The 23,985-nt window shown below is 41.7% G+C and overlaps 2 protein-coding genes across 4 annotated transcripts in view; one reads left to right on the forward strand and one right to left on the reverse strand.

Annotated features, from left to right (window-relative positions):
• Positions 1-1,713, forward strand: tnfb (tumor necrosis factor b (TNF superfamily, member 2)). The gene is made up of 4 exons (XM_085801066.1): positions 1-280; positions 375-429; positions 550-609; positions 821-1,713. Exons 1-4 carry the CDS (start codon positions 89-91, stop codon positions 1,300-1,302), a joined length of 789 nt encoding a protein of 262 aa, XP_085657192.1. The 5' UTR covers positions 1-88; the 3' UTR covers positions 1,303-1,713.
• A 2,175-nt stretch (positions 1,714-3,888) lies between these two features.
• The window catches only part of gabbr1a (gamma-aminobutyric acid (GABA) B receptor, 1a), a 90,409-nt gene continuing 70,312 nt past the window's right edge, over positions 3,889-23,985 (reverse strand). For 2 of the 3 annotated variants that reach the window (XM_085801067.1, XM_085801068.1), the window contains 6 exons: positions 23,815-23,925; positions 14,411-14,504; positions 10,670-10,797; positions 8,477-8,605; positions 7,645-7,788; positions 3,889-6,176 (listed from right to left, as the gene is read on the reverse strand). In XM_085801067.1, the coding sequence (XP_085657193.1) occupies positions 5,892-6,176; positions 7,645-7,788; positions 8,477-8,605; positions 10,670-10,797; positions 14,411-14,504; positions 23,815-23,925 (891 nt within the window). In that variant the 3' untranslated portion in view covers positions 3,889-5,891. The remainder of the gene's footprint in view (positions 6,177-7,644; positions 7,789-8,476; positions 8,606-10,669; positions 10,798-14,410; positions 14,505-23,814; positions 23,926-23,985) is intronic. The other variant, XM_085801069.1, reaches the window with a different exon arrangement.

Here is a 23,985-nt window from a genome sequence, read left to right on the forward strand (position 1 = left end):
ACTCTTAACACAATAGCAACACAAAGAGAGAGAAGTGCAGTTATCAGACTCAGCCTCCAAAGCAATCAAGCAGCAAGTTGTGCACAGTATGAGTATAGTGGACTACACAGCCACAGCCAGCGACGTGGAGATGGCGCTGGAGGACAGGACGGTGATTCTGGTGGAGAAGAAGTCGTCCACAGAGTGGATATGGAAGGTGTTGGGGGTCCTTCTCATCCTGGCGCTGTGTTCGGGAGGCGTCCTGCTGTTCGCCTGGTACTGGAACGGGTCCGAAATGACGGTGAGGAGAAGCTCTGTCCATGAATTTGATGTGAAATCTTTTTTTTAAATGTCTGTGCATCTCTAATCGGTTTGTTTCTTCCTCTCCGATCCAGACCGAGTCGGGACATACAGAAGCTCTAATGGAGAAGAACCCTGCTGAGAAAACAGGTGATTATACGCATGGTCGTTCATTTAAAACATCTGATGGCTTGTGAGGGATATATTTGAGTCTTAGTGGGTTTTTTGGGGGATTTTGAGACAAGCTCACATTTGCCCTTCTGTTTTCAGAGCCCCACTACACCCTGAAGCGGATCAGCAGCAAAGCCAAGGCAGCCATCCATCTAGAAGGTGAGTCTCAGCTTTACCTTGATCTTCTCAGCAAACAATGGGCTTTTCAGACTCTTTCTTCACACATGTGTGATATTGGTTGCTCTTTTGAAGAGGTTTATTAACCAGGAGCTCAATAGGGAAGTTGCTGCATTAGTTCTTCTTTCCACTCTCCTAATGAAACCAGCGTTTTTCAAGGTTGTAACACTTCTTGTTCTTCTTCTGTCTCCAGGTAGCTACAATGAGGATGACGAGAAGTCCAAAGACAAGCTGGAGTGGAGGAGCGGTCAGGGCCAGGCGTTCACTCAGGGCGGCTTCCGGCTGGAGGACAACCAGATCATCATCCCACAGACCGGCCTCTACTTCGTCTACAGCCAGGCGTCCTTCAGAGTCTTCTGCAGCGATGTGGATGAGGAGGAGGAGGAGGAGGAGGAGGAGGCGTTGAAGCGCTTCAGGCCTCTCAGCCACAGGATCTGGCGGTACTCGGACTCCCTGGGCGGCAAGGCCTCCCTGATGAGCGCGGTGAGGTCAGCGTGCCAAACCACAGCCCAGGAGGAGGACAGCTACAGGGACGGACGGGGCTGGTACAACGCCATTTACCTGGGTGCAGTGTTTCAGCTGAACAAAGGAGACAAACTGTGGACGGTGACCAACCAGCTGTCAGAGGTGGACACGGACGAGGGAAAGACTTTCTTTGGTGTGTTTGCACTTTGAAACGACTCTTTGCTGTGATACTAATGGAGACTCAGAGCTCCACACATTTTGTTTTAAATCTTGAAAACCGTTCATCCACGTGGTGATATAGAAATGTTGAAATCTCAATGGAGATAAAAAAGTTGTGTTGATTTCTAAAGTGTCTATGAACTGTAACAGTTTGCGACATTACTTGTATTTTCTGCACTTTTTCTACATTATTTATGCCGACCTGAGATTGTAGGAGGCTAAACTTTCTCTGCTGTATCAGATGACGACACAGCTCCTCAGAGAGTTCAGGCTCGAGGATTGTGTACATAACTATTACCCTGTACTATTGCACCCTCTATGTATTTATTTGTATTTATTATTCTATTTAAAATGTGGGGGTTAGGTGTTGAAAGATTTTTATTTATGTACTTAAATGTGATTAAAAAGAGAACAACAACAGCAAAAAATCAGCAAACATTTGTGATATTGTGTCATTACACGGTTTCATAGCGCAGATACCAAAGCGAAAGTTGTGGCTGAGTCAGCAAACAGCTCCAGCCAGCCAGGGCAGCAGCTCACACACACACACACACACACACACACACACACACACACACACACACACACACACACTCGCGCACGCACACACTACAACAGACTCGCTCTATTATTTGGCAGAAAGCTGCTCTGAAATTCCTCCCCAGCCAGCAAATACTTCCTTTGTTAGATCAGACAAGACGAGGGGAATTTCCTACTTTTCTTGAGTGCGACTCAGTGCTGTGTCAGGTGGAGGCCCACAGAAGCCTCAGCCCAGAGCGGGTTTTCCCCACCGACACTCCCCCCTCCCCACACCCGCACCCTCCCACACACTCAAAACACACAGACACACACATGGACACAGCCTCCCTCCTCTCCACCAACCACTTTCCCTGTGTTACCACATACTTCAGCCTCAGTCAGCTGGAAAGAAGACGCGACATGGGAGAGGGAGTGGGCATGTGACTGCACAATGTGTGTGTCTGTGGGGTCATGGGGCTGCTTCATTTATTTCTTTTCTTTTTGGGGAGGGGGCGCATTGTTCATCATCTAAAAACACACATTACACAAATATCGGAAGCACTTGGGAGTACTTTGTCTTTTTCTGTTTGGTTTATCTACAAACATCCACTTATTGTCTCAGTAATGAGGTTCCCACCGGCGTCTGCAGCTGGACTCTCAGCGGGAAAACCACCTCCCCACTTTCTGCTAATAATCTCCTCCCTCAGGGTTTATTTACTCTTTGACTCCCGTGGGTCAATCTAGAGAAAACCATCAGCACAGTTAATTACTTAAAGGTCGTCATGAGTCAGAAAACCAATAAAGGACTGGTGACATCTAGTGGATGACGTTAACAAGCTTGGTGCTGTAACACACACCTCACCGAGACATTTAAAGTCGGTGAACTTCATTATACAGTAACTAAACACTATTAAATGACAGTTAAGCATGGTTAAATCATCATTTATAACGCAGTCCTCCTACATTGATACTTATTAGTATGTCATTGGTAAACAGTCATAAATGTTTAACCCTCGATTGATTGGCTCATCTCTAATGTGTATAATGATTGTATTTTAATACTTTATGAACGGTGGATGTATCATTCATAAAACTTCATTAACCAACAGTAACTATTAAAATTGATCATGAATTGCAGGATTAAAGCAGAAGTAAGCGATATTTGTGTGTTAATATAAGTCTTAAATAGTTATATCTTCCGACAGCAATCACTTACATAGAGTGTTTGGTCTGAAACACGGGTCTGTCAGTCACTCTGCTCTGCTCTGAGCCGAGGAGAAAACTTTTCTCGTATCCTACAATTTTTATCCAATGAGAAGAGAGAACGGCATGAAGGGCTGTGTGTGCAGCCAAGGGATGCGCCTGAATGTGGTGACGTAGGGACGAGGACTGTTATGGTGCGTTCAAGGCAACTCGTAACTCGTGTTTTTCCGACCTGTGAAGTCGTACCAGTTCGATCTGGTACGAGTTCACGGGTCGGAAGTTAAGAGTGGGTTGCCTGGAACGCTACAAAGTTGTAAGTCGTGACTTTCACAGGTAAAACAGGTCGGAAAAACACGAGTGGGTTGCCTGGAACGCTACAAAGTCGTAAGTCGTGACTTGAAGCTGTAATTTACGGTTTCAAAAGCCTGCCTGGAACGCAGCATTAGCCAAAACGACCGGATCGCTTACTTCTGCTTTAATAATTGTAATAAGTGTAAAAAAAACATCTATTAATGCACTTTCTAACCAGTAGCACATAGTGTGTTCATCAAAAACTATCTCCTTTTTTTTAATCATTTACTCATTTTTAAAAAGTATTCAAATATAATCAATCCTGTTATAGATTATTTTATGAATCCATAGTTAAACCTTTATAACTATAATTGTAAATGACATACGACTTATTATTAATGTAGGAAAATCATTTATAATGGATGAATTAAGTGTTTATCTAATCCAGTGTTACCGACAATACATTCATGTTTACAAAAAGACAACTAATTGATTAATTGTGATTTAAGAGAGAGGATGTGGCTGAGCTGATGCAGGAGGAGGTGTCACTGAAACACAAACATACTGTGTGAAAAAACAATGATTTTATTCATGGTACCCATATATTTGCATACACATACTCTGAAATATATTAACATTTAAGATCTTAGATATAGTGAATACAAATATCCCCAAATCCATGTATATGTTTTCATATATGTGCAAGATAATAGAACATTTCCTAAATTATTTCTGCATTCATATGTTACACTATCTGATCCATGAACTGCACAGTTAATAAATATGGCCTATTTCATTCATTTATGACTGTCCTTCTCCATACCCTGAGCTAAAATGTATTAGAATAACAGCAACATAAAGTGGAGTAACCATAGTTTGTTCAGTTTAAAGTGCACATTGAAGTGTGTGTACATATATATTATACATATATATTTAAAAACATCTGTTAAAGTAGTGTTTTACCTGCTGATAAAGCTGTTCAGGTTGTTTTTATAAAATCTGGAAATAGCTCATGAATGAAATAGTACATCCAGATTAACTGCTGAATAAATACAGTATGTCACATTGCTTATATCCGTCTTTGATACATTTACAGTTATTGGAAGGCAAAATGAGAAAAAGTAAAGTACAAAAAAAAAAACACAGAACCAAAAAACATGAGTATCCATCCAGATTGTCTGTTATGGGAAAACATTAAAAAACCAAAAAACATCCCTTTAAAATAAAAAGGCTCACGATAATGACATGTAACAGATTCACATGTATAAAAACTGTGCTTTCACCGACTATCTACAGAAACAGCCATCGTAGAAGCCCCGCGCCTCAGCACACGCTGTTGTAGAAATATAAACTGCCTTTCATCTTCAGGAGGCAGAAAGTACAAACTTCTCTTCTGGCAAGTTGGAATTCAAAGTTTTGGATTTTGGGATTTTGGGATTCTTATATCCCTCTTGGTTTTCACCCACAAAACACGACAGGCAGCTGCAGCAGCAGTCGCTCATGTCTGCACCATGGCCTGGGTGCAGGTTGTGGGATTTATTAGATGGCTACGACTGCACTGCACCGCTAAAGAGATACCACACCAATCTGAGAAAATACATTGGAAAACATTATTTCAAATGGCAAAACTATCAAAATTGTCCTTAAACATTAGCAAGCTTTGATCCTTTTCTCCTCTACTACATCTCTAATACTCATACATCAGCAAAGGTCTGGGATTTTAGGATGCAATTCTCTACTTGGACTCACAGTCCTGACAACAGACGTCCGTACACGCCAAGCTCCTTGGCCCCCTCTAAGTTATGGCTATTTAATAATGCACGTTATTACTTTTCAGTGAGACCAGTGGAGTTCAGATGCTCTTCAGAGGAAACATTGGAAAAAACTGTACATTGCTATTGTCCCTTCACGAATTTCAGTTTTAAAACGACTCTCCGGAAAAGTAAACAAATAATCAAACAACAACTCCATGACAAAACAGATCAGGTATTTACGGAACGATATAAATCACTACTGCAGGTGCTCGTCTAGTCACAAACTCGAAAGACAAAAGGTGGAGACGATATAGCAAAGACACAAACACAAACGTTTCCTGTCAAGATCCTGGACGCGGCGTCTCCACAACGGAACGAGAAAACGGATGAGGGAGAGGAATGTTGAAGAGATCTGTCCACTCGCTCGTCCTCCCCCGAGAGGACATGGAGCGCTGCTCGCCTGCAGATGTGCTTGTTGCTGTGTCGACCAGTCACAAGTGCCTTGTTTGCCGAGTTGAACACAGTGAGATCAAAACTGTGAAGACGGGTGTTACCTGTGTGACTCTCCCTGAAGCTGCCGAGTGTGAAGCCACTCCTGGGAACTTATTGTGCTTCCGCTCCGTAGTTTAAAACAGTGTCACTACACGGCTGTGCTCTGCGCCCCCAACCAGTGAAAGTCACAGTGTCTCCTTGTGTTTTGTGTCCCCCGTGTGCACTGTGCGACTGCCCTCCCCCTCCCCCCGCCCTCCCTTAGCCCACCCCCACCCACCCCTCTTTCTCTCTCTCTCTCTTTCTCTCCCCATCGTGTCTCACCTATTTATACAGCAGTGGGATCTGGCTGTTGTGACAGTGGTTGCGGCTCATCTTGCTGTCTGCTGGGTAGAGGTTGGAGGAGTTGGAGAAGGAGGGCGGGAGGGAGTGATTGTCCGTGGTGGGGTTGGGGTAGCCCGGCGGGGGGAGCAGGGACTTGGGGTCCTGCTGGGACGAGGGCGGCGGGGCGTTGTGGTTCTGGTTCTGGCCCGTGGAGGGTCGGCGGCGGTTGCGTAGAGCCTGTCGCTCAGCCAGCTGGTTGCGGAGCGCCGACACCCTCTCTTCTTTCTAAAGACGGAAAGAGAGGAGCTGCAGTGAACTCTCTCTGTTTATCATTTATCAACAGTGTAGAAACGATGAATGAGGTGGTTTAACTGCAGAGTTGGACAGAGCACACGGCTCCATCACCTGAGTCACAGTACACACACTCCTGATGCTCCAGATGTTACTGCAATATCTATGTCACATCTTTATTTTGACTTATCCAGTGATGAAGTCGATACTTTTAAAAACTGTTCAATGGCTTATCAATTTCTGGGAAAATGTTCTCTACTGTCTATGAATGAATATGATTTTTTAAATTATTTTACTGCAGAAATGGCCATTAAAAACAGGTTGAATCAAATCTTTATCTAACGTAGCCAACGTAGGAGAATGTCATAGTCAAAAGTACATTTGTCTCTTTAGTACGGAGTAAAAGTCTTAAAGGGACAACAAGGAGTTTTGGAAAGCGAAGTGTTTTCACACTACATTTCCCATGAGCCTCCGCGTGCACGGTGAAATTCTTGGACTGGCGCAAGACGGACGAAAGCAAAAACATTTGCCAAGAATGTTTTTATTGATCAAGAATGAAAGTCGGAGGTCCGAAGACGATCAGAGACTGTCGTAGTTCCGACCATAAATGGCGACTCGGCGGTGTTATTCCCATGACCCGCCGGAACCGAAAGTAGGAAATGCTGGGCGAGTTGACCACTAAATAATAATAATAACAAAATAACAATAAAGACAAAACGATATATTTATCGAAAATGGACCCATTAACAAGTGTGGGTAACGTAGATTCATCCACATTAATGAGACTCTTTTATAACCAAATACAAACTCCTCCCCTGTCCCTTTAAGTAATACTAGTTTAAGTCATACTAACAATGAAATGAATGAATAAGCGAATAAACACAGTTCCTGGAGTTCAGTTTTCTCAGTTCATCCTTTAACGCCTCCTCTCTGCTCCAGACTCTGCTTTAACCTTGGCATCGTACCAATACAGAGGGAGGGCAATAAACTTTATTAATCATTATGAAGTGTGCTAACCTTGCACATACCTCATGTGAGATATATCATTTCCTGAGGTAAAAAAAAAAAATCAGTCAATTACGGTATTCTCTTGTTCTTGCCTCTTGAACTCTGCAGTTTTTTTTATCCACATTGGTTATTAGTCTGTTGTAACAGGCACGGTAACATATGTATGTATGTCAACATTTTAAGTTATTATCATTATAAGAATGGTGTGTCCTGATGTGTGTATGTAGCAACCACATTAGAAAACACATTATCTACATGAAAATATGTGTGTGTCTCTATGTCCATGAATATATGTATAGTACAGCGTCTGCCTCCAGGACAAACTCAGAATGTTAAATGATATGGAAATGTGCAGTGTGTATGACTCTTGGACGTAAATATTTAATAATGATGATACTATAATAACATTGATGCGAGTGCCGGTACAGTGTGCTGCCGTGTACGCCGTCCTCACCTCCTGGATGATCTTCTGCAGCTCCCTGTTCTCCCTCTCCAGCTGCCTGGACTTCTCCTCGTCGTTGTTGTTGGTGGACGAGCCGGTCTTCAGAGTGTCCTGCTGCTCCGACTGCCACTCGCCGCGGGTGATCAGGCGCCGCATCTGAACCGCCACAGGAACAAGAAGTCAATAAAGAAGAAAATCAGGCCCGAGAGAGCGCTGCGCTCAATGAATCATGCATCGAATATGAACATATATTTTTTAATATCTGCTGCCCTTTCGGCCGGATGTCTCGCACTCGTGGGCTCAGGAGGTCTTCATCTCTGGACTTCATCTACCGTTGCTACTTCTTTTATTATTTTCTTTTTTTTTTAGTTTAGCGACATCCCAGGCACTGGTTGCTGTGCTGTCTCTGCGCCTCTCTCCCAAAAATAGCCTGACAATCAAACAGCGGTGACGATATTGTGATGTGTTTGAATTTCTGTAGGTGGCACTCTTCCCTCTGTTTGCACAGCGGTCTGCAGCAGCGCTCATGTGCATTAACTGATTATTGCTGCCAGACATGTTTTCCTTTTTCCTAAAAACCAATGTTAACTATGTATGATGACATTTCTGATGCTAATTTAATACCACAGACAGTCCACTGCTGCACTGAATTCAACATCAAAATGTGTTTGGGTGAATTTTCAGAGTGCAGAGCATGTCGCACCTCCAGGAGTTTATCATTGTCATGCACCGTGCAGTCCAAAACATAGACTCTCCTCCTAAAAGACGGGATGTTTGACCTTTGGAGTGTAATTGTCAGTGTGTGCAGCAGTTCAGAAAGGTGTCAGTCAAGAGTCACAAGCACCTTGGGTACGAAAAGCACCACCAGAGTGATGTAGGCAGAGAAGACTATTGCTAGAGCGGCAAAGGCAAAGGAGGCGTCCTGCTGCGAAGAGAGGATCATAGTCACTGGAGCCGTGATCAGGCACAACACCTGCAGGAAGGGAAAAAATGGAGAGACACAGAGGCAGAGAGAAAAAGTCGGAGGTTAATACAAAGGAACGGGAAAAGTGCGGTGTGGGTGGGGGTTAAGCAAAGAGTGAGAAAAAGGCAGAGGGTTGTTAGCGGAGAGAGAGAGAGGAGAATAAAGTAGAGTTGTAGAGAGAGAGAGAACGAGAGGGGAGGAAAAAAAAATCACATCCATAAAAGCATTAGGCATCTGTTTATCATTCCACGGAAGGCTCCCATGTGAAAACAGCATTAAAAAGTCATGACTGAAGTAGCAACAGCGCACTGACAATCACCACATTGTCATCGCATCAGGGCCTGAAGCTCATAGCTTAGCAAAGAGGAAGGAGGTCCCTTTACAGACACTATTAACTATTGACATCGCCATAAAACTGAAATGTGTATATCATAACATGAAATAATAATATCAGACCGGCCGCATATATCGTGGAACCATGTGAAGAAATGAGCTGCGTTTTAATGTCGCCATAAATAACCAGGAGCGATAGATCAGCGGTAAATTCCTGATGAGAAGAGGACAAATCAATCCATTTATTACTTTGCAAAGTAGAAGTTGATAACGCGTTGGGCCGCTGGTTTCCGACACCTCCACATTTTATGTGTTAATGGGACAGGAAATGCTGTAAAATGGCAGTTAAAAACTAAAAGGAAAAATGTTTGCCTGCCTTTGATCAAAACAGAAAAACTCCTCTGGCAGTTAAAGTGACAGAAACTCTTTTCCCCCCAGACATTTTTGCATCAATTTCAAAGTTACCCTCTGTCAAGAGTGACAGGAAATGGCAGCGAGTGTTTGTCTAAAGTGGCTAAAGTGAACATAATGGCAGCTATTTGGGTGTAAAGTGCATCCAAGGTGCCTCCTTTTAAGATGATTCACTTGCTATTAACAGCCGCTGAAAATTTTTTGACGACTGATGGCTGTGTTTACCGCTGCGCTTTAGTGCCCAGATGGGTACATTTTTAGACCTATTCCTGCTATAGGGCAAGGTGATACCTGCATACACAGCCCCATGTACTGCCGTCAGCACACACACATAATACAAAACTCCGACTTTATATATTGTATATGCTCAGCACTAAAGGACAAAGCACTCAGCTACAAGCTGAAAGCTGCAGCAGGAGTTGCATGAGATTCCACCAGTATAAAGGTTTGTGTTGCAGCCTTTTGTGTTTCATTGATTTCAGTTAACATTTATTTCACCATGAGGAAGTCCCACTGAGAGCAAGCTTTTATTTTACAAAAGAGACCTGAGATATGACTGTTGCCATCACAGCACCACAGGCGCCACAATCATCAAAACTTATGATTCATATGACGGCAGTTTGCAATGGCAGAATTATTATTATGATTATGATCTGGATGGAAATCTGCCTTTTACGAGATAAAAATCTCAAGATGCACTCGTGGAAAAGCTTGAATATTTCATACGTGAGCCCTGTTTGTGTTTTTCATATTGTTCCAACCAAAACATCGGCACGTAGCCTACTCTTCAGTATTTTATACCAGCTCATCAACCTGTGATGTTCGGCAAGCGTCCCAAAGGTTGTTTTTCTGCAAAATGGTGAAAGTAGAAACCTTTAGGCAGTTACCTACGCGGATAAGAAAAATACACGACAGAGGCATTAAAGGAGCATTAAGTTATCTGTGAACTCCATTAACTTTATAAACGACCAGCAGAGACTGAAACCAGCTGCCCCCCCCCCCCTTGAGATCGACGCTTGTGAGGCTTTGCAGCTGAAATGTCTCCAAATGCCGGTCAGTTGCCTGTTTTTGTTTTAAAGTGAGCAGGAAAGTGTCCTCTGGAGGCCAGAAACCTCAGCACCGAGCAAAGTAATCATGGAGGCACCGGCATTGATTAACCCCCCAGCAGATATACTACGGTCATTTGGTGCTATAAAAAACGTACTTATTGCCGCTCTAATGCGATTCAGAGTGCTCGAAAAACTGCTCTTTGCACAGAGAGAGAAACCAGCAGCGACAGGAAACAGGTTCGGTGTAGACATGACGCTGTTGTTTCTTTTTTGGACTCACAGCGACGTTGTAAATAGCCATCCCCACGGCCCGGTGGTCATTGATCTTCTCGGTGGAGACAGACTTGGTCTCGTAAGCTAGAAATATGCCCAGCAGCAGCAGCAGACCCTTGTAGCCGTAAACCACACCTATAGGAAGAGAGGAAACAGAGAGAGAGAGAGAAGGAAGAAGAGTCAGAGGAGAGCGAGAGGCCACCAGACGTGTATAGCAGTAACCGTGGTAATGGAGAACCTGCATGTGAATACCAGTCAAATGGAGCCCAATGATCATCCGTTTGAATATTCTGAATGACTAATGACATATCCAAACTGCATGTAAATGTGTGTGTGATTACACTGCATTTAGCTTTTCATTCCAAATATCATTTTTCAAATTAAACTAAACATTTGGCTCCATTTGTCTCTGAGTGTGTAAACCACATTCTGTGATTGTACTGATGCAGTGGCAACAAGACGCGAGCTCGAGGTCAAAGCGAAAAACCACAGAGCTGTTTTCTTTGGATCTTCCGAACACGAGCGAACACACATCAGGATGCACAGGATTTACACTTTAATGGAACAGTAATCAAGTTACATGTGTACCAGGATTAATGTGTTGCATGCAGAGAAACAAGGGCTTCTGCTGTAGTATTATGGACTCAGATGTCGTCTTTTTTGATGTAACAATGAATCTGTTGCGCGTGTTGTAGGGCATTGGAGAGAGAGAGATGCTGACAGACGGAGATATCAAAGAACCGGCCTGTTTTAAGATTTTGTTCATATTCAGTGAAGTGTACTGAGGAAGGGAGATTTCAAAAGTACAAAGCAAAACACAAAACAGCGGCTCTCTAGCCCGACAGAACATCTCTGCTGTGGTTTAAAAACAGCTTTTACCGCCTTAGTTTTGACCACTGCTTTTTAGCCGTTTTACCGCGTGCTTGCTAGGTGGCTACGCCTTTCATCTTCATCTCTCTGCAACTGTTTGGTGTGTTGCCATGAAATATGGTACAGACGTTGACTGAATCCCAAAGATCCCCTGACCCTTCCTTTAGCGCCACCATGAGGTTTACATTTGGAGTTGTGAGTTATACATAATCAGCAAATCCATACGTACTTTTTGTTTAGTGTGAACTAGCAAATGTTAGCATGCTTCAAGGTTTTTTTCAGAAATGGCTGTTTGTCCTGTTTGTCACGCCTCCTTCTACAAGTTTCCATGAGTTGCCACACGAGTTTACCTGAGTAAGGGACCGTTCGTTATTTATGGAATGGGCCACCGGAGGAAAATGGGGGGGGGTCATGTCATAATATTCTTTGTTGAGGGGTGGGTCCACTAAAAAAAAAAGGTCAGCGAGGGGGGGTCATTCAACATTTTGTCTGGAGGACACTGCAATGCTCGCAAAAAACAAAAACAAAACAAAAACGGGACATTTAAAAGCTGCAAGCACTGACGGCAATGAGAGCAACGGCCCCTAAATCACAACGTAATTTTATATTGTTCTGATCTGCCCTAAGTGGGGTTCGAACCCGCGTCTCCCGCACCGCAGGCGACGATGCTAACCGCTTCGCCAAGAACTCAGTAAGGATTCGCCGGCAGCTTAGCACGTGTTTTATGGGTGAGTGAGTTTAACTTCACTACCGTACAGAGGCTACGCTGCCTTTTTAGCGTCCAGCAGTTTAGCGGCGAATTCAACTGCAGTGATGGATAACTGTACCAGAGAGGCTCAACAACTTCATGAGCTTCATTTGAGGAATAAACAGCAGCTTTTACCTGACGGGAGACCGACGCCTGAGCTACGGTAGCTAACAGCTAGCAGGTTTTACCTACTTTCTCTCTCTCTCTCTCTCTCTTTCTTACACACGCAGGCGCAGGCACACACACACACACACACACACACACACACACACACACACACACACACACACACACACACACACACACACACACAGTTGTCTGTCATATCTGTCGTAAACCTTGCAATAATACGTTGTTGAGTGCAGTTCACATTACTGTTGCTTCGGTTTGAGTGTGGATTAATTGTTAATGTCTTGTTGTGTAATGTGAGCTGGTCCAAAATCGCGATTCTGTTATTGATGAGTTGGGTCTTAATAACAGCTGATAAATGGCATGGATTGATGAGAAGGTGTTGCACACATGGTTGTCAAAATGAAATAATGTAGTGTCACGCGCTACGTGATGCGATGTCACGTGTCGATGGCTGGGGGGGGGGGGGGGGTCATGTATCTTTTGATAAGGCTTAATGCAGGGTCATGTTAAAATTTACTGACTCCGACAGGGGGGTCATGTAAAAAAAAAAAAAAGTCCCGTGAATCCCTCCGGTGGCACTGATGATAAATAACGAACAGTCCCTAAGGAAAACAAATTTGATTGGTCGTTATTGATCAATGTTTGGGGCCAGACCGAGCTCGGTGTGTGTGTGTCTCAGACGTTTGATTGACGGATGACGGATCCAATATCAGCGGCTGATGAATCGTGAGCAACATGACGCATGATTCGTGTGCCTGCATTATCCAATGTGAAAAAAACTACCCCACTTTCATCACGGATTTACTCAAAACTAGAATTTTGCACAAAGTTTGGGCTACATCGTCTGATAGATGAGTGATTACACTAATTTTAAGACCCATAGTGGACTCAAATTCAAGTTTCTTTTCTGAATATCTTCAAACAAAATCAGCATCATTCATCATGTTAGTGTTGTCATTTGTGATCAAGCTAGAAAGCTGATATTGACATTCAATAATGATAATATTAATAAATGTATATAAGACTTCTCAAGACACACTTACAAAGTGTGATAAAAACAAATCACTTAAATATATAGAAGCAAAGTATCAATGAGCAGAGCAAGACAATTATAAAATAATAAACTGGGAGAAATGGATTATGTATGTGACCTCAAAATTATTACTCATTCATCATCTCCCTCAGCTTTATGGAGGTTTAACACTATATACAACACTTTAGTTGTTTCTTTACATGGCTTAACAATGCTATTGCTTGCTTCTACTGTCACACTGTGAACGCTGTCAACACTTCAACATGGCCACTGAGGCAGAGAGTGTGACTCTGTTATGCAGAGATAGAAAAACCCAAAAATGTGGATACAATACATATGGGCTGAATGTGTGAAAATCCAGTCAGAGCTCAACGGTCTGACAGAGAAAAGAAGATATGACGTTGAAAATGAGCGAAGCGGGGGAAGAAAAGAGAAACCGTGTGACCGAGTGAGTCCGACACTTCTTCAGACCGTCCATTGTTTCTTTTTAGCGCCTGATTTTAAAGCACTATCTGTTCTTCTCGGAGAAAGGAAATGCTATGGGGCAATGGCCCAGTTTGTGACCCACATTATTTGAATTTCAGCACCATTATACTTTCATAAGAGCTGCCACGCTAAGAAAGACAGCAGAGACAGACAGCGAGAGAGAGAGGGAGAGAGAGAGGGAGAGGGACTGCGTGGGCCGACAAAACCAGAAGCAAAGAGGAAGAAAAGCAAGTGCAATAAAAAAAGGAAGAAAAATCAAGTGTAAGGGGGCGGCGGGGGCTGAGGGAGGCGGGGGCTGTTTAATTCAGAGTGAATGGCAGCGACGTGTGTGTATGTGTGCGTGCATATGTGTGTCCATGTGTGTGACAGAGATATTCAAACAGCAGAGCAGGGCAAAGACTCAAAAAGGGAATGAATGAGAAATGAAAGGGTAAAAAAAAAAAGAAAGAAGAGAAGAGAAAAGAAGAGAGGTCAGATACCGAGCCATGTGTTCATCTTCTCTGAGCTGCAGTGCTCCAACAAGGGCTGAATCAGGACATCCAAATCTTCTTTAGGGGCCTCCTTAGTGAACTTCTACTCGCACGACAGACGGAGGCAGAGGGAAGAGGAATGGAGGGATAAAAGAGATGGAGGGAAGGAGAGAGAGAGAGGGAAATGGAGAGGGGGAGATAATAAGAAACGATGAGGCAGCAGCACACTGGAGAAAGGAGGTAAAAATGCACAGTAAGCACAAGCACCAGTGACTGCACGGTTGGTTCCCCCGCGTAAATAGGTCCTTCCCACAAGACAGATATAGATGACTGAATTAATAGAGAACCAGATATCCAATAAATATGAAAGATAGCCATTTAAAATTCTATATGCGGCCAGACTGTAGTTAAAACAGATCTGGACTGATAACAACATCTCACTCTAGTTCCTGCAGAGGTTGTGAGGATGGATAAATTGGATGAATATTCACATCTTGCAGCAATGAGGCTTCACTAAGGTTGTAAAAATGGTTCCACATATTGAAGGTACCCTGTGGAGTTTTTTGACGCCCAGAGGTGCAGTGGGGCAACAGTTTGATGAATGGGTTATTGCACTGTTTTGTGTCACAAATTCATCCTATGAGAGAACATCCCTGTGCAGCTGATGGGCATTTGGTGGCGGTGGTGGTGGGGGGGGGGGACTTTTTTTTTTAAAGATCCCTGAGCTCGGCCTGAGTTAAAATCATAATCTATCTATTATTATGTCAGGAGGAAATGTCCAGATTCACCTCTAGTTTCCAACCCGAGGCCTTTTTATTTGAACTAACTGTGTTTGAACTACATAAGGTCCAGATTTCAAACTGCAACCACTGATGAACTGAAAGAACCTGAAAGACACAGCTTCTTGTTTGGAGAATTTCACAACACATCACACTCTGACTTATAACTAAATATTGAATTAAATTTGAATTAATTTCATTCCAGCAAAAAAAAAAGGCATGTGGCCTATTTTGCATTTTTATGAAGAAACTAAAACATAAAGCAACCCCAAACAAAACAAAAAACCTCTTGACAAAGTGACAAATCATGTGAAGTCATTGTTAACTGTTCTGCTTATTCAGAGAAGCTTGTAAAGTTGCACCTTGAGATTTGATTTACCATTCTTACAGCATTTTTAGACAGTACAACTGTAATACTGCAAACAACAACTAAATTCCCAGTGCAGTTAGAGAAGTAGGTTTTCTCATTCTTTCATGGGGCCTCCACCATTATGGCTGGGTAAATAGTTACAGGCTGTTTTGGTTTATTTAGATAGAGAAAACTGATTCATTGTTCTATTGTTACAACACAAAGTGAAAACCACTGCGACCCATTTTGTGGGTGAAGGTTGAATTGCAGCTTTACTGACAAACATATTTTGTTGTCACATAGCAAAAACATGCGGATGCACATTTCCTCAGGTATGGACTCGTTTTTCTATTGTTCTCATGGAAAGTCTAAACAATCTACCAGTAGATCTAGATTGACAGGTTGGTGAACGTGCTGTACGAGGGGAATATAAGAAGACAACGTCTGCAAAGTGATGTAAACAATGCAAAGGAAATCATTCCCTTTTCATCCATACCTGTCTGTTTGTTTATACAATTGTCAGCAGGATTACGCAAGTCCTGAAATGATTTGCAGCCGCCTCAGAGCAGGGATGGGGCATGGGCCAAGAAAGAAGCCTTTACATTTTAATGAAGATCTGGTCAAAAGAGGTGAGTCAAGGACTATTTCTTTATTTTATTACTTTCCTCAACAAGGTGAGTTAGGATCGGATTGGATTTTAATATGAAAAAATAATCAGAGATACTTGTGGTGTTGAGATTTGTGACTTTGTCCAATTTGGAGCAAATTCTTAATGTGAAATTTATAGTTGCCTCAATTCCCACAGTGGGATAAAAAAAACAACAACACTTCATGTACACTATAGATGTAAACACTGTAGATGTAAATATTTCAGTCATGCAGTCACGTTTGTCATAGATAACGCAAAATGACAAAATGAAAATAATTCCGTAAGTAAGCCGTTAAGTCTCTATAGACTTAACGGCTAAGTGTCTAATATAAAGGGAATTATCACTGAGTGAACAAGGGAGTGATTTCAGACACAGCCCAGTTGTTGAAATCATTAAAGGCCGTGTGAAAAGACGATTTCAAAGCTGCAAGGAAAACAGTCACTTTCTGAAAAATAGTTAATATTTAATCTTTAGGCAAAACAAAAACTCCCGCCGAGGAATTCACGGCAAACTTTTATGAAATTCTTACCCACTGATGAAATCAGCCACGCTTCGTTCAACTGGGAGTTCATGTGGTTTACGGTTTATAATAAGCCTTTTTCACAGCAGACAATTGAACTAATAGGAGGGAAGGCACAGGTGTTACAAAACACATTGACAATGCCTCCGATCCATTCAAGTGTCTCTGTAAGTCACAGTGGTGTGACGGAGAGGCAGCACGCACAAAACAATGGAGCCTAAAGCAGCTAAAAGAAATTCATTACTTTTATTTACTTTACTTTTATTTTTCCTGCTCTGACATGTGAAAATATCTCCTGAATAGGCCTGTCACAATTATGACATAATTGTCTGATCACAATTATTTGAGCTGACAACAATCACTCTGCATAATCGTTAAAACTGTTTCCACTCATCTGTATAAAACAGCTAGAAACTAACAGAAATGTCTGATTTTCTCATCGTTATCCACCGTTTGAGTTTTGACTGGTCCTCTTTTAATGACATCATCACTGGGTGCCCTCTTCTTCTGCTATGTCTTAAAGACACATGAGTGAAGCCACAAACTGTTTTTCTCAAGGCGCTTCACAAAATTCGATGACCGCATTTCAATGAGGATGTATTGACATTAGCATCATGGATTTAGTCTCAAAGCCTCAAGGCAAAAAGAAATACAGTTTTTATTTATATATTCCAATGTTTAATGCTCATAAATAGCTCTTCTTACTCCACTTCTTCATACTCCATAAGGTGTATGTGTATTATTAAACTATATGCTTAGTTTTATACCTATAATAGTGGCATAAAACGATCAGAAAAAGACATCAAAATGTCATGATAGTGACAGCCCTACTCCAAAAAAAGTTGATTACAAACAAACTTCATCATATTAAAGCTGCATTCATTAGGTTTCACCCACAACTGTGCAGTACAAGGTAGCCCATCCAGTTATTTCAAGCTGTGTTTCTGACACACACTTCTATCTGCCAATTCTGTGTTTTCAGCACAGTGAGAGAAAAAATAAAGCAAATTATAGCTGCTGCGCAGCAATGGGTCGGGTCCGGGCTACTTTTGGGCAAATTTAGGCAATTCTGAGCAACAAACAGGAGAATAGGAAGACAGGACAGTTGACCTTATAATGTCCAATTTGCATAATTTGAGGATTGAACCCACAACCTCTAGAACCAAAGACTGTTGTCTATCGCACTGAGCTAATTGCCAAGTGGCATTCAATAGTGGCTTCACAAATTGAGTAAGCCATTCACTGTCGCGCAGGCAGATTTGAAACCACAGTAAAAAGAAAAATCAGTTTTTGAGGTAAAATAATGATATGTATTTGTAAAACATCTACTGTGACTCTTAAGATGTTAGGAGCTTTCGCACATGGTCCAGTCCAAGCTATTTGGATTTTTAAACTTAGAGGCTTGCTGTGATGCCACCATTAGGACAATTGTCTTGTATTTCGTGTTGAGGACACCTGACATTTTGATCTGTCATCATCATCATCATCACCATCATCACCCTTGCTGGGTCTCGAACTCACAACCTCTGACACCAAGAACCAGCGCTTAACTCACTGAGCTAATTATCCGGAAGTGAGAGATGGTGTGTGTCTTCTCAAATAGACTCAGGTGAGTCAGTGCCCGGGCAGCTGTTGTAAAGGCAGATTTCAAAAATGGTCAAAAAGTCAGAAATTCTATTATCTAAACAAAAATCTGTTAATACATAAATTGCATCTAGACAGCAAAACAGCTTGAGGACATGTGACATTTTGATCTATCATTGTCATCATCACCCTTGCTGGGTCTCGAACTCACAATCTCTGACACCAAGAACCAGCTCCTAACTCGCTGAGCTAATTGGCTGGTAGTGAGACCTGCTGTGTAGCTTCATTTATCCACTCAGGTGAGTCAGTGCCCGGGCAGCTGTTGTGATGAAATGGCCAAAAGTCAGAAATTCAGTCATCTAAACAAAAATCTGATAATACATAAATTGCATCTTGACAGCATGGAAATGTTGGTGATTTGTTTTTAATGATAAGTGTTTTGCTTCATAAGAGAAAATCTGATGTTTAAAAATTCCACTCTCAGATTGACTGCAGTTGTTCCCATGAGAGCAGAATTCAAAATGTTCTCAAAAATTCAGTTTTTGAATTAAAATTCTGATATTTGCTAAACTTCATCAACCATGACTCCAGAATATTCTCATTTTTTTTCAGGAAGTTTGAAAATGTATTTAGCAAGAATTTGATGGTATATGTTTACAGTACCGTTTACAGTCAAACGTTTTCATGCACTGTAGGCTCAATTTTTGCTTAATCAAAAATCCGAGAAACAAGTTTTGTGGAGGACAGTCTGGAGATGCTCTGTAGCAAGTTTGGTGTCAATTGAGCAAAAATTGTGGGAGGAGATACATTTTAAAAGTTTTACAGTTATTGAAAAAAACAGAGTGATGGACTTCATAATTTGTAATAAGTTTAAGTGGACAAAAGTTTCAGCAGTATTGAGGCCACATTGTGGTGAAGTTTCAACACTGTAGCATCTACCGTTGGTTTGGTAGGAATTTTTAAAGTTTTTAAATTTAAACGCTTATTGTGCCCCCCCTAGGAGGGGGGGGCACATGTCCTTGGAGTTGAGTGAATCTGGCATGGGACTGAACCTTTGTGCAAAGTTTGGTGAGTTTTCGCCCATGGGAAGTATGACTTCCTTGGAAGAAGAAAGAAAGAAAGAAGAAGAAGAAGATTATAGCTGCTGCGCAGCAATGGGTCGGGTCCGGGCTACTTTTGGGCAAATTTAGGCAATTCTGAGCAACAAACAGGAGAATAGGAAGACAAGACAGTTGACCTTATAATGTCCAATTTGCATCAGTTGAGGATTGAACCCACAACCTCAAGAACCAAAGACCGTTGTTTATCACACTGAGCTAATTGCCAAGTGGCATTTAACAGTGGCTTCACAAATTGAGTAAGCCATTCACTGTCGCGCAGGCAGATTTGAAACCACAGTAAAAAGAAAAATCCGTTTTGAGGTAAAATAATGATATGTATTTGTTAAACATCTACTGTGACTCTAAGATGTTAGGAGCCTTTGCACATGGTCCAGTCCAAGCTATTTGGATTTTTAAACTTAGAGGCTTGCTGTGATGCCACCATCAGTACAACTGTCTTGTGTTTCGTGTTGAGGACAACTGACATTTTGATCTGTCATCATCATCATCATCACCCTTGCTGGGTCTCGAACCCACAGCCTCTGACACCAAGAACCAGCTCCTAACTCACTGAGCTAATTGGCTGGTAGTGAGACCTGCTGTGTAGCTTCATTTATCCACTCAGGTGAGTCAGTGCCCGGGCAGCTGTTGTCAAGGCAGATTTAAGAAAGTCAGAAATTCTATTAAACAAAAATCAGTTAACACATAAATTGCATCTAGACAGCAAAACAGCTTGTGGACATGTGACATTTTGATCCGTAATCATCATCATCATCCTTGTTGGGTCTCGAACTCACAATCTCTGACACCAAGAACCAGCTCCTAACTCGCTGAGCTAATTAGCTGGTAGTGAAACCTGCTGTGTAGCTTCATTTATCCACTCAGGTGAGCCAGTGCCCGGGCAGCTGTTGTGATGAAATGGTCAAAATGTCAATAATTCAGTCATCTAAACAAAAATCTGATAATACATAAATTGCATCTTGACAGCATGGAAATGTTGGTGATTTGTTTTTAATGATACGTGTTTTGCTTCATAAGAGAAAATATGATGTTTATAAATTCCACTCTCACATTGACTGCAGTTGTTTCCATGAGAGCAGAATTCAAAATGTTCTCAAAAATTCAGTTTTTGAATTAAAATTCTGATATTTGCTAAACTTCATCAACCATGACTCCAGAATATTCTCATTTTTTTTCAGGAAGTTTGAAAATGTATTTAGCAAGAATTTGATGGTATATGTTTACAGTACTGTTTACAGTCAAACGTTTTCATGCACTGTAGGCTCAATTTTTGCTTAATCAAAAATCCGAGAAACAAGTTTTGTGGAGGACGGTCTGGAGATGCTCTGTAGCAAGTTTGGTGTCAATTGAGCAAAAATTGTGGGAGGAGATACATTTTAAAAGTTTTACAGTTATTGAAAAAAACAGAGTGATGGACTTCATAATTTGTAATAAGTTTAAGTGGACAAAAGTTTCAGCAGTATTGAGGCCACATTGTGGTGAAGTTTCAACACTGTAGCATCTACCGTTGGTTTGGTAGGAATTTTTAAAGTTTTTAAATTTAAACGCTTATTGTGCCCCCCCTAGGAGGGGGGGGCACATGTCCTTGGAGTTGAGTGCATCTGGCATGGGACTGAACCTTTGTGCAAAGTTTGGTGAGTTTTCGCCCATGGGAAGTATGACTTCCTTGGAAGAAGAAGAAAGAAAGAAAGAAGAAGAAGAAGATTATAGCTGCTGCGCAGCGATGGGTCGGGTCCGGGCTACTTTTGGGCATATTTAGGCAATTCTGAGCAACAAACAGGAGAATAGGAAGACAAGACAGTTGTCCTTATAGTGTCCAATTTGCATCAGTTGAGGATTGAACCCACAACCTCGGGAACCAAAGACTGTTGTCTATCGCACTGAGCTAATTGACAAGTGGCAGTTCAACAGTGGCTTCACAAATTGAGTAAGCCATTCACTGTCTTGTAGGCAGAAAAAGAAAAATCAGTTTTTGAGGTAAAATAATGATATGTATTTGTCAAACATCTACTATGAGCCTAAGATGTTAGGAGCCTTCGCAGATGGTCCAGTCCAAGCTATTTGGATTTTTAAATTTAGAAGCTTGCTGTGATGCCACCATTAGGACAATTGTCTTGTGTTTCGTGTTGAGGACATTTGACATTTTGATTTGTCATCATCATCATCCTGGCTGGGTCTTGAACTCACAACCTCTGACACCAAGAACCAGCGCTTAACTCAGTGAGCTAATTATCTGGAAGTGAGACATGGTGTGTGTCTTCTCAAATAGACTCAGGGAGTCAGTGTCCGGGCAGCTGTTGTGGACGCAGATTTCTGTTATCTAAACAAAAATCTGTTAATACATAAATTGCATTTAGACAGCAAAATAGCTTGAGGACATCTGCCATTTCAAACTGTCATCATCATCATCTTCTCCCTCGCTGGGTCTCGAACTCACAATCTCTGACACCGAGAACCAGCTCCTAACTCACTGAGCTAATTGGCTGGTACTGAGACCTGCTGTGTAGCTTCATTTATCCACTCAGGTGAGCCAGTGCCCGGGCAGCTGTTGTGATGAAATGGTCAAAATGTCAATAATTCAGTCATCTAAACAAAAATCTGATAATACATAAATTGCATCTTGACAGCATGGAAATGTTGGTGATTTGTTTTTAATGATAAGTGTTTTGCTTCATAAGAGAAAATATGATGTTTATAAATTCCAGTCTCACATTGACTGCAGTTGTTCCCATGAGAGCAGAATTCAAAATGTTCTAGAAAATTCAGTTTTTGAATTAAAATTCTGATATTTGCCAAACTTCATCAACCATGACTCCAGAATATTCTCATTTTTTTTCAGGAAGTTTGAAAATGTATTTAGCAAGAATTTGATGGTATATGTTTATAGTACTGTTTACAGTCAAACGTTTTCATGCACTGTAGGCTCAATTTTTGCTTAATCAAAAATCCGAGAAACAAGTTTTGTGGAGGACGGTCTGGAGATGCTCTGTAGCAAGTTTGGTGTCAATTGAGCAAAAATTGTGGGAGGAGATACATTTTAAAAGTTTTACAGTTATTGAAAAAAACAGAGTGATGGACTTCATAATTTGTAATAAGTTTAAGTGGACAAAAGTTTCAGCAGTATTGAGGCTACATTGTGGTGAAGTTTCAACACTGTAGCATCTACCGTTGGTTTGGTAGGAATTTTTAAAGTTTTTAAATTTAAACGCTTATTGTGCCCCCCCTAGGAGGGGGGGGCACATGTCCTTGGAGTTGAGTGAATCTGGCATGGGGTTGGATGTTTCTGTGAAGTTTGGTGAGTTTTCGCCCATGGGAAGTATGACTTCCTTGGAAGAAGAAGAAAGAAAGAAAGAAGAAGAAGAAGAATTCCTAGGAATACAATAGTGTCCTGGCAGCTGCGCTGCCCGGACCCTAAAGAAGAAGAAGAAGAATTCCTAGGAATACAATAGTGTCCCGGCAGCTTAGCTGCCCGGACCCTAAAGAAGAAGAAGAAGAATTCCTAGGAATACAATAGTGTCCCGGCAGCTTAGCTGCCCGGACCCTAAAGAAGAAGAAGAAGAATTCCTAGGAATACAATAGTGTCCTGGCAGCTGCGCTGCCCGGACCCTAATGACTCTTGACTAAATGTTATTAAAGGCACCACATTGCCTAAAGTGAGATTTCTATGTTATTTTAATGCCGGTCTAGACACCAACATCAATTATGCAGAATTTAGTTTCTCTGAGAGTTTACCTGAAATCTGCTTGCTTTCTCCTACAGGCTCAGCCTCCTCTCCTCTCATTGACTTATTGACCTGTTGTTGCTATAGCGAGACAAAGACACTTGAGAGAGGAGGCGTAAAACTACAATAAGGTGTTTTTTCCTGTTTAAACCACAAATGTGTCTTCTTATGGATCAACATGTAAAATAAAGCAATGGAAAAGTGTAAAATATGGAGTTATGCTATTAATTAATGCAGGTTTAATTACGTTAAATGTACAAATTTCAAGGGACCTTTAAGGTATAAATATTTTGAGGCAGACTTTCATTGAGCACATCTGTTCATCCCTTAGATGGATGTTAAATTTAACAAAGGTTTGTTTATTAAATAGATGCCACAGGGTACCCCAAACAGTGCAACACCATAAATGTTCAATCAGGCATTATCAAACATTAATAAATATAATCACTGAAGCCATAAATGACACTGTTGTAGTACTGCGGTTCATCTGTGCTTTGTGAAACGACGTGATATCTATCCTCGTTTTAGACGCTGCTCTTTGAGTGTAAGATGAATCAAAAACGAAAGAACATTTCTACAAACGAGGCTCAGTGTCTCATTACTGCATTATTGACTGATGACAGCGGCTGCTCGCTCTCTGCAAATGGGTGATGAAACACAAATGATCTCATCTGTCTCTCATGCTCTACCTCGACCGTAATGTGCAGAGGATCCACAATCTGCCAAATCATGAGTGACAGGAAGTCGATGGCCAGCAGCACTCCAACTGTTGCGTAGAGTTTCCATGGCTCCAAGTGTTGCTGGGATAGAGAAAAGACACACACACATACACACACACACACACACACACACACACACAC

The sequence above is a fragment of the Trachurus japonicus genome, chromosome 16 (genome assembly GCF_045865225.1).
Source record: "Trachurus japonicus isolate A0001 chromosome 16, Traja_1.0".
Lineage (NCBI taxonomy): Eukaryota > Metazoa > Chordata > Actinopteri > Carangiformes > Carangidae > Trachurus > Trachurus japonicus.

Coding starts and splice junctions, on each gene's coding strand:
- tnfb (XM_085801066.1), top strand. CDS start 89: ATGAGTATAGTGGACTACACAGCCACAGCCAGCGACGTGGAGATGGCG. Junction 430..549: donor GAACCCTGCTGAGAAAACAG/GTGATTATACGC, acceptor TTCTGTTTTCAG/AGCCCCACTACACCCTGAAG. Junction 610..820: donor GGCAGCCATCCATCTAGAAG/GTGAGTCTCAGC, acceptor TTCTGTCTCCAG/GTAGCTACAATGAGGATGAC.